At 41.9% G+C, this 16,832-nt stretch overlaps 1 protein-coding gene across 1 annotated transcript in view; it reads right to left on the minus strand.

The window, feature by feature from the left end:
- Window positions 1-643: 643 nt before the first annotated feature.
- LOC123764296 (T-cell immunomodulatory protein) overlaps window positions 644-16,832 on the minus strand; it is a 74,417-nt gene continuing 58,228 nt past the window's right edge. Inside the window, exons 11-15 of the mRNA XM_045751885.2 lie at window positions 10,328-10,481; window positions 6,972-7,148; window positions 4,456-4,555; window positions 2,922-3,017; window positions 644-1,396 (exon numbers count right to left, since the gene is read on the minus strand). Of these exons, the coding sequence (XP_045607841.1) occupies window positions 1,239-1,396; window positions 2,922-3,017; window positions 4,456-4,555; window positions 6,972-7,148; window positions 10,328-10,481 (685 nt within the window). The 3' untranslated portion in view covers window positions 644-1,238. The remainder of the gene's footprint in view (window positions 1,397-2,921; window positions 3,018-4,455; window positions 4,556-6,971; window positions 7,149-10,327; window positions 10,482-16,832) is intronic.

Below are 16,832 nucleotides of genomic sequence, written 5' to 3' on the forward strand. Positions count from 1 at the left end.
ATGATATTTTGAAATGCATTGAAGGGGGGAGGGCAATCTTTCAAACTAACGATTCTATTTGGTACTAACGATTTTGGTACGGCTTGTTTCCTTATGCACATTGAGATTAAACAGAGAATACTTGGAAGAGGTATATGTGTTGTACAGATGAAATAAAAAAAATGTGATTCATACATGTACTCACCTAGTTGTGCTTGTGGGGGTTGAGCTCTGGCTCTTTGAACCTGCCTCTCAACTGTCAATCAACTAAATTTTTTTCCATACACACATCCCCAGGAAGCAGCCCATAGCAGCCGTCTAACTCCCAGGTACTTATTTACTTCTAGGTGAACAGGGGCACCTGGGTGAAAGAAAATTGGCCTATTTGTTTTTGCCTCCACCGGGGATCGAACCTGGACCCTTAGAACTATGAACCTCGAGCGCTGTCAACTCAGCCTTCAGACCCCTGTGCAAGACCCCGCATGTTGGGATAATTAACGTGAAAATAGTCCATGCACTTTTGTGATTTACCACATTTTCAAGTTCAGGGAAACAGTTTCGTCTACACACACATCGATTCTTCTGTCTATAAACTCGGTAACCTCTTGTCAACACAAGTCAGCAAAATCAAAACATATTGCACTGGGAATAATAAAAACCCTAATTCTAATTCTAAATCTCTTTACTGAAACATCAATTTGTACTAGTGATGGGGACTGAACCACCCGGTCACACACACTATGTTTCACAGTGCATATGAGCGCAATTGGTGACAAAAGGTGAGCTTTCATGTTCAAAATTAAGGTGACCTAAAATGCAGTACACCATTAAGGGACTTGTTAACATGCATCTCTTCAGCTTTAAAAGTGTAATCAGTTGAATGGTACAAGGATAGAAAAGGAGAGAAATATTATTTTAATCTGTGGGATGGAGAGAAGGATACAACAGGAGACGAACATTACTGTAATCGATGGGATGGTGAGGATAGAACAGAAGGAGAGGAATATTAATGTACACAAACAAGTATATTAATAGGTAATATTTAGGTAGAAAACAATTATACAAAGGCAGATAATAAGTACTGGAGAATAATAGACATGTAGCAAGACATACAGTACAGTGCCTAACTGATTTAAGGATCTCTGATTTAATAACTCACAGAGTTTAGCAAGTAGGGTATAGCCCCTATAAACGTCATTCAATTGAGTGGATAATGTACACAGCAAGAACTAGAGAGACAGCTGAAATGATCAGGTATATTAATGTTTCCTCTTAGTTTGTTTCACAGACGGTGAACAACCAGATACACCTTCATCTTCGTTCTTCACAGCCTGGAGCTGCTGCCGCCTCTCCCGCAGCTCGTCCACCACGAACCCATCACAGTACGTACATGTGGAACTCATAGTACCCTCAAAATCTGTATAAAAAAGTATAAGAATTCTTAATTATAAAGTTTGAACTTACATGCACTCACCATCTTAATCTCAGAATATATACAGCAAAATATGTTATATTTATGTGTCTAATAAAAGGTTTTCCTGAAGACCTTCTCAAGGCAATGAATGGTTTTGAGTGGTACACACTCCCAACTAAATTTCAATACAGTACCAGCAAACCTAAACTGAAAAAGCCTTGATAATAAAGAGAGGGAGGCTGATCACCAGCCACCCATCTGCCTGCCCAAATTCACCCACGCTGCCCGCCCAAATAGCCGCCCACACACACCACCCACCCAAATAGCCGCCCACACACACCACCCGCCCAAATAGCCGCCCACACACACCACCCGCCCAAATAGCCGCCCATCCGCCTGCCCAAACCCACCCACCCACCCTGCCTACCCGCCAGTCAGCCACCAATCCATCCAAGATGATGTGATTGAGGTTCAAAGATAAACATTCCAGATTTTCAAGCTAGTGAAGAATGGTTGGAAAGATTTAAGAATAGACATAATATTAAGAATAGGAAAATTGCCGGAATATCATTAAGCAGCTGAAACCAACACAGCAGCAGCAAGCACCAGCAAAGCTGATGCAAACATCTAGAACATCGTGTGTGGAGTGTACACTTAGAACAAGTGTTAAATTAAGTATATAGTGTTAAAGTGTTAAAATTAAAGGTGCAGTAATTTTAGAGTACAATAGCTTTTATGAACTGTATTGTAGTACTGTACTCGACATACAGCAGAACTACATAATCAATACAGTGCTAACTGCATAATATAGTATTGCAAGTATTTACTGTACTGTATTCACAACTCTATGAGAATTAAAGATGGACATACTACAACAACAAGGTAAATAAAACTATAGCACAGTATCTTTTAGTAGAGTAGTAATATACAGTATAGGTACAATATATATGATAATGCATTTTTATTGAGTACTGTACAAGAAAAAAAACACCGACGCAAACGCCTCCTGAAGGCATCACCTGTTGCAACGAATCCACCCCCGCAACGAACTGGGGTTGGTCCCATATAGTGCGTCGAATCGCGGTTGTACTTTACACTCATACACATATACACACACATCTTAGAGGACACAGGTGGAAATTAACTGCTCTAATGAGTCATAGAGACGTTAGAAATAAATTTTTCAGTGTCAGAGTAGTAGACAAATGGAATTCATTAGGAAGTGATGTGGTGGAGGCTGACTCCATACACAGCTTCAAGTGTAGATATGATAGAGCCCAGTAGGCTCAGGAACCTGTACACCTGTTGATTGACAGTTGAGAGACGGGACCAAAGAGCCAGAGCTCAACTCCCGCAAGCACAATTAGGTGAGTACAAGTAGGAGTGACGAAAAGTAAATATGTACTAAGACACTGTGCTGGCTTAAATTTGAGAATCAAAATATGTGATCCAGGGAATAACATAAATACAATAATTCACACAACATATGTTTAGTGCTGATAGTTAAAACGGGCCATGATAGTCTTACATGCAGCATCCTTATGGGTGAATACCCTGCACCGAGGGCAGAATATTGTTGGCTTCGTCAGCAGGAGACTCCGGCAACAACGAGGGAGTGTGTGGCCTGGGAAAAATGCAAAAATATTTGATGAAATGTGAATATATTTGGATTCATAATTGAATTGTCTATGTGGAGTGTAAATGTGTTATTTCTTTCTTTATTTATTTATTTATAAACAAGAAGGTACATTGGGTTTATTAGAGTACAGAGACTTGAAGTTTTATATTCTTGTAAAGCCACATTATACTGAGAAAGATGTAGAAGTGAGATGTGTAGTGGGGAATACCAGAGATATGCAACATTATACACATAGAGATGTGTAACAGTGTACAATACAAGACCCAGAGGTGCAACAATTTACAAACATCCCTCCCAGAAACTACAGTCATCCAAATGGTATCCTACCCAAACAGGCCAGAGGGAGCTCAGACTAATCTAGCTACCAGGTCAGCTAACACGATTAGAGCAGTGTAAGGGTTAAGGAGCACCAAGGTAGAAGACCTCCCAATCAGTATGAGACTTACTGAGCTCCCTTCACCGCTCATGTTTACAAACAGACTCTTGAAACTCGGAGTGACATCCTCGATGTAGTGTTGGTTATCTTCTTGAGGTTATCTTGAGATGATTTTGGGGCTTAGTGTCCCTGTGGCCTGGTCCTCAACCAGGCCTCCTTTTTGTTACATGTCCCCAGGAAGCAGCCCATAACAGCTGTCTAACTCCCAGGTACCTATTTACTGCTAGGTCAACAGGAGCATCAGAGTAAAAGAAACTCTCTCCATTTGTTCCCACCTACACTGGGGATCAAACCCCGAAACCTCAGGACTACGAATCCCGAGCTCTGTCTACCCAGCTGTCAGTCTCCTTACTGGTGGTGGTGGTCATTCCGCTTTTTGGAATCAGAAGTGTCCCATAACCCATAAATGCAGCCGATTACACGATCAAGAATCCTGGGTTTGATCCACGGCCAAGACAAGAAAAAGTTGGGCATGATTCCTTTTCACCTAGTGCCTCTGTTCACCTACCTGTATATAGTAAAGAGACAGGTTTCATTCCAATGGCCTACAGAAACTTCTATAAGCCAAAGAAGTACAAGTTTGCTACCCCTGACAACACAATACATATCCATAACATGGTTAAGGAATTCTCTTAAAAGTTGATTATTCTCATAAGCTTCTATTTTGGGTGCAAGATCCTTGGAGCCATCTTCATCCTTGATCCACTTCAGTGACCCTTCAGATCCTCTTTATTCTTGATCCAACTCAATTATTCACCAGGTCATCTTTATCCATAATCTTCTCAGTGATCAAATTATTCATTCAGGTCATCCTTATCCACAATCTACTCCAGCAATCTTTCTGGTTATCTTTACACATGATCCACCCAAATGATCCACTATGTCATTTTTTTTTCCACGAACCACCCACAATGATCTTTCGGAAGAGATGTAACTAATAAAAAGGCTACACGAGACAAATATCACACGAACGTAACAGGCACTTACCATTGCGGCACTTGCCATGTGTGAGAAAGTCCAGCTGAATGGGTTCCTGGCACACCAAACACACTTCCTGGTCCACATGCCCCAGCTTTTTTGCGAACACCTGTCGTGCACACACAAAATTGACAGGGAAGAATTCATGAGAACGGCAGATTCAAGAACAAGAGGTCATATAGTTCAAACTCATGGTCCCAAGGGGTGTCCCAGAGGGGGTGTCCCTGAGGGGTCCCAAACCCCTCAAGCACACGCATTATCAACTACAGTGCCATGGGGAAAGGGGGAGGGGAGTATGAGAATCTTAACCAGAAGTATCACATGACTTACATGAAGTTTGGAAGGCACCACCATCTAGGCATTTTTTGGTTATCCTAGCTTTAATATCATCAGGAGGCAACAATAAAGCAGCCAAAATTGTATGGTCACAATTTAAGTCTTTAATAATGCATTATATACACAATATTTTGTTACTCGGCAGAAAGTCAACCAATATACAGTGGTACCTCGGATTACAAACGTCCCTGGTTACGAGTTTTTCGGGTTACGAGCAGGATTTGCTCGGAAAATTTGGATCGGGACACAAGCGTTGCATCGGGATATGGTGTTGATACACGTACAGGCTGACTTAGCATGTGGTGGCAAGGTAATCGTGCCTCAGTTTACCAGAGCCTCGTGCCCAGTGATTATCCCACCTGAATTCTTCACAAGGATTTACAGTTTTTTGTTGGATTTTTGGCCATTTGAGCATAAAGTTGTTATTATTATTATATATCTTGCCATGGGTCCCAAGAAAGCCAGTGGTAAGGTTCAACCTAAGAAAATAGTTGTGAGTAGAGGCAGTAGAGGATGTCCCTTCCTCATTAAGAAAATGTGTGAAGTATGGGAAGAACTGCAAAGTTTTGTTGAAAAAACTCGCCCAGATAAAGCTGTAGCAGGACGTTGCATTGACCTTTTAAATGACAATGTGATGTCTTACTACAGACAAGTGTTGCAAAGAAGGGAAAAACAATCTTCAATGGATCGTTTCGTTGTGAGAAAATCAAGCAGTGAGCCACAACCAGGACCTAGTGGTATGCAGGCAAAACGTGTCACTCCAGAAATTATTTTACTGCCTGATGTTATAATGGAAGGGGACTCCCCCTTCCAAACAGTAACGCCTCTCCTCACCATCTTCCATATGCCAACAGCAGTCATCAACAAGGGTAAGTAATAACTTGAACATACTTTTGATATGTAGATTTGGATGAATTAGGTATAACATTTAGGTTTAAGTGAGGTTTTTGGGTAGTCAGGAACGAATTAATTCATTTCCCATTATTTCTTATGGGAAAATTAGCTTCGGTTTACGAGTTTTTGGGTTACGAGCCGTCTCCAGGAACGGATTAAACTCTTAAACCGAGGTACCCCCTGTATATACATTATTTATTGGAGAGGATAAACCATTCTAAACATGTGGCAATAGAGATCAAGTAAACATCCCTTATCAATAAATGAGCAATGCATGATGACAGAGTCACAGTCTTCACACAATATTCTATGCAAGACAGACTCTTGTAAATTCATTAGGCTACTGCTTGTAGATTTGCATTTTCACAAATCAAATGTACAGGACCTTTAATTTTAGATCATTTGATAAATGTTCATATTTTGTGAAAACCAAGTTTAACTTGACACATGCAAGGGATTAAGAGCATTTTTTGTATTTCAAACCATGACTAGGGGTTCATAAAGACTGATAATTAACATGCCTGGTGAAACTGCAAGCAAGAGTTGATACCCTACCTTAGCTCATCTGAAGCCTGCTCCTAAAGACATATTTACTTCAAGAGAATATGCTTTGAAACTATCACAAAGGGAACTATTATATATGAAAGTTGTTGAGTGGCACTGTAATTGCCACTCTCCCCCTTTTTCTAAATATATGGCCAGACTAGTTGCAAAGTTTGATGATCAAAGTGGAGAAAAGTTCAGTAAGAGTATGGCAACCTAGCAGTGCACAGAGTGAACCCTGACCAATGGATCACGAAGCACCCTATGGGTCTGTTCTATGAAAGCTTTAATTAACCTGTGGGATGTGCAAGGGAAAGGTTTATTGGGCATTATCTCTATGTTCAAAGAAAAACAAATATTCTAAATCAGTTTTTAATCCTTCTATATAGGTAAAACAAAATGCCCTGAGCATAGGAGAAACATCTTAAAAATAGTAAGCCACTTTTCCAGATGGCGGATGTTTACTGGTTCCCAAATACCAATGGGGAACCTGAGTAAACTACGAAAGGTTTAAATGTTGCAAAGTGCCTAAGACATCTTAAAATGATATGCAAACCATGGGTTGATTTAAAGATGATATGTGCATTTCAAGGATTAATTCTGTAACACTACAAAGTTTTGTATCAGCTAAATACTGTAGCCAATAACAATTTTAAATAATAATTCTTATAATTGATCAACTTTGAAATTTATTTTTATGGAACTTCACCCTTTGCCTCCCATAAATACAAGAAAAACTAGTTGATACTAACCTCAGCTATTTCTTTATTGTCATCTCTTCCATTCTTCATAATCCACTCACACATAAGAGAAAACGAAAGCAAGATGCTCCTCTGCTGCTGCGAGACATCGTCTGTGATGAACCGGTTGAGCATCTGCATGATCCAGTGCTCTAAGATTGATGTTTGTAGCATGGGCTCCACCTCATCCTGTGAAAGAATTGGAGACAGTCAATGTCAACTACAGATGCCTTTTGTATTATTATTATTATTATTTTCATCCAAATTGTGTATTATACTGTATGCGGTATCAAAGTCCCAGGTGCACATACGAATGACGCTCAAGACTTATGAGAGAGAAAAGCTCTTCATTCGAACAGTAGATGACGAATAGAGGAATGTGTGAGATCAAAGGGGTGAGGAGTGTGTAATGATCAGAGAGGTGAGAAGTTTGTGATGATCAGATGAGTGAGGAGCATGTGCTGATTGAAGGGGAAGGGAGGGAATTATCAGGGGGGGGGGGAAAGCGCCAAGCCATTACGACTATATAGTATTGGGAAGGGGTCAGGATAAGGATTTGGGATGAGACGGGGGGGGTAAGGAGTGGTGGCCCAACTACTTGATGGACGGTAGGGGATTGAACGCCGACCTGCATGGGGCAAAACCATCACTCTGCCATCCAGCCCAAGTGGTTGGGCAATTATGAAGTAAGATATGAAAATGTTGCAAGAAGACAAGCAGTGAAAAACTCTGACTCCCTTTAACTGCTGAAAATATGGTAGGTGTGGTTATATCGACACATGATGACAACAATGGTTAAAAATGTGTTTGGAGATGTATAACATTACATTGGATTACTCAGAACTGTACATGATTACATAGGACTATAGGATTATGCAAAAAATTACTTACAATTATGAAAGATTTGCAGATAACAGGAGACCTAATGGAATATAACAAGGTAATCTATATATTATGATTCTCTCTCTCTCTCTCCCTATCTATATACACATTTATTAAAAACTAATCCAACTTGTGTTTAGTGTGTACTGCATTTCTATTTACTAAACCTAGCCAGTGGTAATTTATTCCAGTCTTCCAGGGGTTCTAATGCTTAATAACTATGGTTCAATGTCTCACAAACATATAACTCCATCCCAATAATGCAGGTTATGGCTCACCCATGTATGTGCATGTATAGATTGATGTTGCATGGTGACCTGTTGATCCTTCTGATGCTCTCCTTTTGCCTTGCTGCTTAACAGAGGCCTTATTGCATTTGTTGATCCTTCTGATACCCACTTCTTGCGCGCTGTTTACAACAGAGGCCTTATTGCATTTTCCGTGTTTTTGTGCCTGTTCGCTGACAAGGACTTTTGGCTTCCTCCTCTGTTTTTTGGAGAGTGATATTGAGATGTCATTCCTCAATACTGTACATGCGAGTCTCCTCCCGAGTCTTGCAAGGGGGCAGCTAGCTCCTGTCGGTGGCCCAGGTCTAATTGGGTCTTTGCAACACTGAACTTCTAAACCTCCTCCACTAGTTCTAGACCCCAATGTATTTGACTTGAAGCAGAAAAGGAACTGAAAGAGCCGAGGTTCCTGCTGCCTATGAGATTTTGCTCAGAGGCACTGGTTACAGCATGGAACCGTCAACCCTTGTCCCTATCCTACACGTGGAAGGAACTGCTTTTACGTTTTCACAAAATGTAAAAGCAATTTTGTCAATGGATTTACCAGCTTATTTTTGAGATTTGATCTGGGATGTAGCTCTGGGTTGAGTTTACATAGCTGATCTTGTTGCCATTGTGTCTGAAGATGTTCAGTTAGAGGCATTCCTTGGTTTCACTGTTCCCTCTTAACTCTTCTAGGGCTTTGGTGTCCAGTCACGACACATTGATCATGGGTGTGCAGAGTAACCGCAATTAATATGGAATCAAGTTGAAGCCCTTTTCACATATACCTTTATGAGCAGCTAGACTGGAAGCAAGTCTAGCTGCTGATGAAGTCGTAAGTCTTTACCAGCAGCTAGACTTGCTAGCGAGAATTAGAAAAACAGCTAGAAGTCGAAAAATGAAGTCTTCAAAGTTCATTTTTACAGTTTTATTTGGTTTGATGCCAAGAGATGCATTTCATTATCAAGTGTTAACATGGTCAAAAGCCGAGTTCGAATGATTACAAATTTTCTAGTTGCATGATTTATACCCAAGAATGAGGTGAAGGGGATGAGGTGAAGGTGACATGGTGAAGGGGATGAAGTGAAGGTGAAGCACCTCACTTACAGGCCCATTGTATCTTGTCAATCGCCTGTTTGCATGATGGCTGGGGCAGTATGTTGTGTGTTCCGTCATGTTCTGAAAGTTGGCAGACTGTAATTTAGTGTTAGTTGGCTATTGATAAATGACTTGGTTTCTTCGATGTATAATGCCTCACCCATGTCCAGTCTTCTGTTGTCGCTGTATCTGTTGATGATTTTGGTGTTGTTTGTGAGTATATCTCTGGTGATGCTCTGGTGATGTATGGAGACTATATGTTTCATAAGGAACATAATAGTCTCTATACATAACTATACTTGACTCTGCCTTTGACCATATTTGACTGCCTTTGACCATATTTGACTCTGCCTTTGACCATATTTGACTCTGCCTTTGACCATACTTGACTCTGCCTTTGACCATACTTGACTCTGCCTTTGACCATACTTGACTCTGCCTTTGACCATACTTGACTCTGCCTTTGACCATACTTGACTCTGTCTTTGACCATACTTGACTCTGTCTTTGACCATACTTGACTCTGTCTTTGACCATACTTGACTCTGTCTTTGACCATACTTGACTCTGTCTTTGACCATACTTGACTCTGTCTTTGACCATACTTGACTCTGTCTTTGACCATACTTGACTCTGTCTTTGACCATACTTGACTCTGCCTTTGACCATACTTGACTCTGCCTTTGACCATACTTGACTCTGCCTTTGACCATACTTGACTCTACCTTTGACCATACATTCCTTATCCTTAAATTGTCTATATCTATCCAAGATATAGACAATGTCTCGACACTAATTGATTTGAACCTGACGGCCATCTTGGCGGCCATATTGGAGAAAATCTCCACTATACCAGAATCGCGTACCCAACCTAGAAATCTTCCCTAGACATCAAAGAAACATTTAATGACGAGAACAGCTGGATACGCTTCTGTGCCACGGTTACCCTCTCTGTGGCTCCTAGTCTAATATATTATTGATCCTCGTGGCTTTCGATACATTTTATTTTCCAGGTGCAACGTGATGTAAGACCTGTACATAGCTTAGCAGTGTAAGGGTTAATATATATAGAAAATGGTTGCAGTCAGTGTGAGGAAACTTCCACAGAATCCAGTTTACCAATGTTGCAAGCGTTGCCTCGTCTGTGATCCCAACACTCCTGGACATCTTGGCCAGCCAGTAGTTTGCCTTGAGCAGCTGGAGAGGTTGATCAGGGATCTCACTGGATTGCATTGGTATCACCGGTGACACTCCCTCCTTGCATGATGTAATTCTAGCAAAAATGAAAATACAATTACAACATAGTAACAAATTTTATGTTCCATTCTACTTTAATTACTGTACAAAATTTGAATGTCTAATTTGCCATGTAGATTAACGCACCAGAAATGACAAGAGCGCTTTTTGCTATACAGTGCAAATTGAGAACAGCAAAATATCTAATCCTTTCCCAGCAAAACGAGGGATTGTATACCACCCAGGAGGCGGCTCCAATCATTGAATGCTAGCCAGGAGGCATCTCAAATCATTGTTTGCTAGCTGACCTGCTTGATGGGGTTCTGGGAGTTTTTCTACTATCCAAGCCTGGCCCAAGGCCAGGCTTGACTTGTGAAAGTTTGGTCCACCAGGCTGTTGCTTGGAGTGGCCCGCAGGCCCACATACCCACCACAGCCCGGTTGGTCTGGCACTCTTTGAAGAAAACTGTCTAGTTTTCTCTTGAAGATGTCCACAATTGTTCCGACAATATTTCTTATGCTTGCTGGGAAGATGTTGAATAACCGTGGACCTCTGATGTTTATACAGTGTTCTCTGATTGTGCCTATGGCACCCCTGCAGAAATAGCCAGGAGGCAGCTCAAACTATTGTATGCTAGCCAGGAGGTGGCTTAAATCATTGTATGCTAGCCAGGGAGGAGGCTCAAATCCTTGTATGCTAGCCAGAAGGAGGCTCAAATAATTGTATGCTAGCAAGGAGGCTCAAATCATTGTATGCTAGCCAGGAGGAGGGTTCAAATCATTATATGCTAGCCAGGAGGAGGCTCAAATCATTGTATGCTAGCCAGAAGGAGGCTCAAATCTCATACCACGATCTTGAATCAGCTGCAAATCCAAACTCACAATAACCAAGATACACATCAGAAACTCAGTCCCAACCTTGCACTAGGAACAACAAGAAGTCCTGCCTGGCTTGTACTAAAGCTAAACAGTACTGGAAAACCTTGGAAAAAAAGAGGGGGGGGGGGGGGCAAATTTGAACAAAATACAGGGTTTTGGTAATCCTCCAATGGAATATTGGGGTGTAGCAGAGGAAGTAAGTTCAAACTGAGAAGGAGAATACAGCATCTACCCCTCCCGGAGAACCAGGCCCATCCTCAGAAACACCAGACCACCTAGATCCTTCCACACACACAGACACAGAAGGTCCAGGATTAGTCTCTAAGCCCCCAACTCAAAGCCTGGGCCAGAGAGGGAGGAGGAGAACCACTTGCCGAAACCTCTGCTTCTCCCATCACACACACACTAAAGCTGCCTTCCACATACACAAAGCAGGAACAAAAGAATATAGATAGATGTCTGTCACTTTGAACAACTTCATCACTTAACCACTGTGATTCGCCGAGTTTATTGTGAAATTTCCCCTGTGCGCATGAAATCAAGTGTTCCAAAAAAATTATTATTTATTTGTAAAATGATAAATTCCCTTCCCCTGAACATGTCTATGTAAAAATAAATACCAAATTCCACTTACTTTGGTCGTGAGGACATGAACAAGGTGAGCTGTGACGTCATCAGGGGCTGGTCGCCCGTGCGTGAAGCTCCCAGACACGGTCGTGCGGGCCATTCCAGCAACGCGTGTTGCCATAAATTTATTTTCAATTATTTGTTCTATGTATTTCCAATGCGGTTTCATTTGTTTTTTATTGGATATGATGCACGTTTGTGTCCTTTACAATATGTATACGGTAGAACATTCATAATGTTCCATGGAACTGTGATTCATGTGTCAGTAATGTGTCGAAAATAAATGTTTATTATAGCAATATTACTTGTTAAAAATTCACTAAAATTACAGTATGTACAGTTTCACACACTATTTACACAGTAACACGCTATATTACACACTCTTCGGAAGTACGTCGGAAATGAGTACAGTAATAATCAACGAAGTAGCCCATGGTACACAGCTTGACTTCGCTCTCATTGCACCAGGTACAGACACATTTTCGCTAACTGTTTCTTCGTTCTGTGTGCTTACAAATAACGCACTCACGTACACCCTTGGCTTTAGTACTTGTAGGTGGTATGTAGCCAAGCTTGTAAAGCATAAGGTAGTATTGAAACGATTATAGGAAAAGATCAATTTGTAAGGTAGTCTTGAAAAGATCAGTTTGTAAGGTCCCACACAGGAAGAGATTCAGCTACCCACAAAGAATGTCCGTCAATCTGGAAGAGATTCAGGCAGTCTGGAAAAGATTCAGCTAATGTTGAAAATATTTATGGAAAACACCACCATGGAAGCCACTAACACTGTTCATCTATGCTACATGTATCAAATCACTGTATCATCACTGAACGCAGAAAATAATTCAGCTACGTATCATCTATATAAATTGTAGATGGCATAGGTGGGCAAGGGTGGCGCTCAGAGCTACAACTGGATATGCTCACTGTATCATCCTCATAGGTGCTGTATCACTTGCATCCGACCTTTGTGTTAGGTCCTTATTGCGCCTAGCTTCACAAATATCATGACCCTTATGTTCTTCAAACAATAAGGTTTGAATTTCACCGACAGAGCGCGATCTTTCAACACCGCGTCGGACTGGTGTTTGGGAGCCAGAGGCACGTGTGCCACCCATGATTGCTCACTCAGTACTAACCCAGCCAGCAGCTCTATGGCATTCTGGTAATTTTTTCTAAGATGGCTGCCTCTCACTGGAGGTCCTAAGAGTCCATTTCATACACAATCAACCTCACACACATTTTGAATGGGTACAAAAAAATCTAAAAAGAGTTTTCTCAGTTGGCGCAGTTTCCACACCGACCTAGTTTTCTCGGTTGGCGCAGTCCAGTGGTTAAACTGGCATGAACTCTGTGCAGCCTGCTCTCTTTTATGACAAGGAAATTAAGAATATGTTCTGTGAACCCAGCCATGTGGATTGTAAATAGGCTGCTTACCCATTTGTACTGTTTGACAATTTTTACGTGCTGGGTGCCCTATGGTGGCTGGATTTCCAGCTTCTTCTATTGGTAGCTCCTAAACCTCCCTTGTTTAGAGTCTGTGCAGCTATCAATTTAGCTGAAACTAAAGGGTGAATGTCTGAAGTCCTCCCCACACTGAGATTGTGCTCAGTTTTTTTTTTTTTTTTTTTTTTTTTTATTTATTTTTTTTTTTTTTTTTTTATTATTTTCTACCACAGACGTGGCCACACATTTACAATGCTAACCAGCATATATACATTTTCTTCTGTCCTCCATGGACAGGGATAGAGAAGTGTTAAACATACAGTTCAAGGGTTTATTGAACACTCAACCACAGAAGGTGATTCGGTGCTTTTAAAATGCTAAGCTAACCTACATACGTAAATACAAAGATACACAGATTTACGTACGCCCTACATAAAGTATTAGATGTGTCTTTTACATAGTGTCATTAATGTACATTCACAAAGGTGAAATGTAATTCTGATCAGCTTCCATATTTGCTTTATACCCATACATATACATACACACACACACATACACATACATATATACACACATACATGCATTCACATACATTTGTCTCATTTACCCTGACAGGGTGAGGTAGCTGATAAAGAAACTAGTGTGCAATTAAGCACTTAATCACTGAAGGTGCTTTTACAAGCTCAGGTTATATAGTTACATCACATACATACATTGTATGATTGATACATTGTGCTCAGTGTTGAAGATACCATCTCGAACCTTTCAGCTTACCTATTCTTTGCTTGGGTAAACTGTTTTCCCTTCCCAAGTGTCTGGTACTTCTCTAAGTTGGTTGAGATGTAGCTCTAGGACGAATTTAAATACAGTAATATAATTGGCCATTTATTATACCAGCGAGGATGAGGGTAACTGACCACAGGACTTGATGGTGGTGGCTGCCTGATTCTCTTTTGATCCTTCATGGGATTTAGTGTTCTTCATGGTTCTTTGGTGAAGGAATCTTCCTTCGGGTTTGGTCAGTGCTGTACTCACCTTTCAAGTTTGAGTTTGATACCTCCACCCAGGGGTTCAGTTCTTCTTCTCACATCTGGGAGAGGATTACCTGTTGACAATTTTGAGAGTTGTTCTACTCCTGTAGCCTGGTCCATAGCCAATCTTCCCTGGTAATTGCCTGGTTTATAAGGCTCTTTGTCTTCGTAGCCCAAAGGCTACAAAGTCTTTGTAGCCCTTTGTAACCCCATAATCAAGCTAATCTGGCAAGTTCAGCAGAAGCTTATCAAGCTTCCTCTTGAAACCTTCCACTAATCTTCTGCCAACATTGATACCTGCTTCATCCTATGAAGTATGATGATAGCCATTTCTAATAGTTGTTAGCAGGAAACTGACAAGTCATAGGTCTCAGGTGTTTACTCTAGTTTCTAATTGTACATGTGGCACAACAACTTTTGACTGGACATATTTGAAATTTGCCACCCTCTCTCACTCCAGTATGTTGAAATTGTGCGGGCTTGGGACATGAGCCGTTAGTACTGGTAGTTTCCATATGTATGTTATGAGACATCGCTCTCTACTTCCCTCGTCTCCCTTCGAAGGAGTGCTGCTTGAGTGCTTTGAATTGGTCTCAGGATTTTAAGCCCTTTGCTGATTCTATATAGGTAGAATAGGACCTAGAAACACTGGTAAATTTTACCAGCTCTGCAAGCAAGTTTGCCTTGATAGGGAATGCGAGGGAGTGAACAATATTCCATAAGAGATAGCAATAGGTTCTCCCAATTATACCATTCTTCTGGCCTGGGCCAACAAGATCTTCTGTTGTCCCAGCACACTTCAACTTTCTTATGTCATTCGTTTCGTTCCTCCGACATTTTCTGGATGCAGAATCAGGTCCTTTCCTCTTCTCGGCCAGCTGGAAACACAGTTACCAGAAGGGAAGTGACACTTTTTTCTTCTGGCTTTAGTTCAGTACTGGAAGACTTCTTCAGGTCGAAAAAGTACTACTCCAATGTACAATGTGGCACTGACTGAGGATTCTCTTCACTTCCATAACTAAGCCCTGAAGGGTAGTCTTCCCTTCAGGTAGTACATTTTAGTACAGGTAGTACGGCCTTGCTTACTAATCGCCCACAGGATGAGTATGGGGTTTAGTACCGCCCACAGGATGGGTATGGAGTCCAGTCCACTACCATCCATAGTATGGGTATGGGGGGTCCACTCTACTACCAACCACAGGATGGGTTAGGGGTCCATTACTAATGTAATGTTTTGCCAGCTTTATTTGCCTGAATTTACCTAAGGGGCCACCAACTCTAGTGACTTCGACAAGGACAGGAAGCCAATGCCTTGTTAAAGGTCCCCTATTTTTCATACTTTCCATCGTGCCTCTAAGATCTTAAAGAGCTCAAATTTCAAATTGAGTGTTAGGCATCTCAAGAGATCCTTACAGAGCTTTATAAGGAATTGGTCTACCAGGAGATCAACTTTTTACTTAAAGCTCTACCTCTACGGCTGCCAAGACATTGTCTGCATGCAATTTTTGCACCTAATTTATTTTCTACTACAGACGTGGCCATACTTTTATACAATGCAAGACGGAATATATACATTTTCATCAGCTTTTCTGCATTGAGCCACTTCCAGAACTCTGCTTGACACTATCATAACTAATGCAGTTAATCTGAGTAATTATCCATAGACAATAATCAGAGGTGTGATTATTAGTACAGTAGTTGAAACTTCCATCAGCAGTGTAAGAGAGTAGCAGTTGTATCATGATTAATATTCCTGCCCTGCCATGCCCTACTCTTGCCCTGCCATGCCCTACTCTTGCCCTGCCATGCCCTACTCTTGCCCTGCCATGCCCTACTCTTGCCCTGCCATGCCCTACTCTTGTCCTGCCATGCCCTACTCTTGTCCTGCCATGCCCTACTCTTGCCCTGCCATGCCCTACTCTTGCCCTGCCATGCTCTACTCTTGCCCTGCCATGCCCTACTCTTGCCCTGTCATGCCCTACTCTTGCCCTGCCATGCTCTACTCTTGCCCTGCCATGCCCTACTCTTGCCCTGCCATGCCCTACTCTTGCCCTGCCATGCCCTACTCTTGCCCTGCCATGCCCTACTCTTGCCCTGCCATGCTCTACTCTTGCCCTGCCATGCCCTACTCTTGCCCTGCCATGCCCTACTCTTGCCCTGCCATGCTCTACTCTTGCCCTGCCATGCCCTACTCTTGCCCTGTCATGCCCTACTCTTGCCCTGCCATGCCCTACTCTTGCCCTGCCATGCTCTACTCTTGCCCTGCCATGCCCTACTCTTGCCCTGCCATGCCCTACTCTTGCCCTGCCCTGCCCTACTCTTGCCTTGCCCTGCCTTGCTCTACCTTGGCTGGCCCTGGACTACCCTTGCCCTGCCTTGCCCTACTTTGGCCTGCCCTGGACTACC

This window comes from Procambarus clarkii, chromosome 5 (genome assembly GCF_040958095.1).
Source record: "Procambarus clarkii isolate CNS0578487 chromosome 5, FALCON_Pclarkii_2.0, whole genome shotgun sequence".
NCBI classification, from domain to species: Eukaryota; Metazoa; Arthropoda; class Malacostraca; order Decapoda; family Cambaridae; genus Procambarus; species Procambarus clarkii.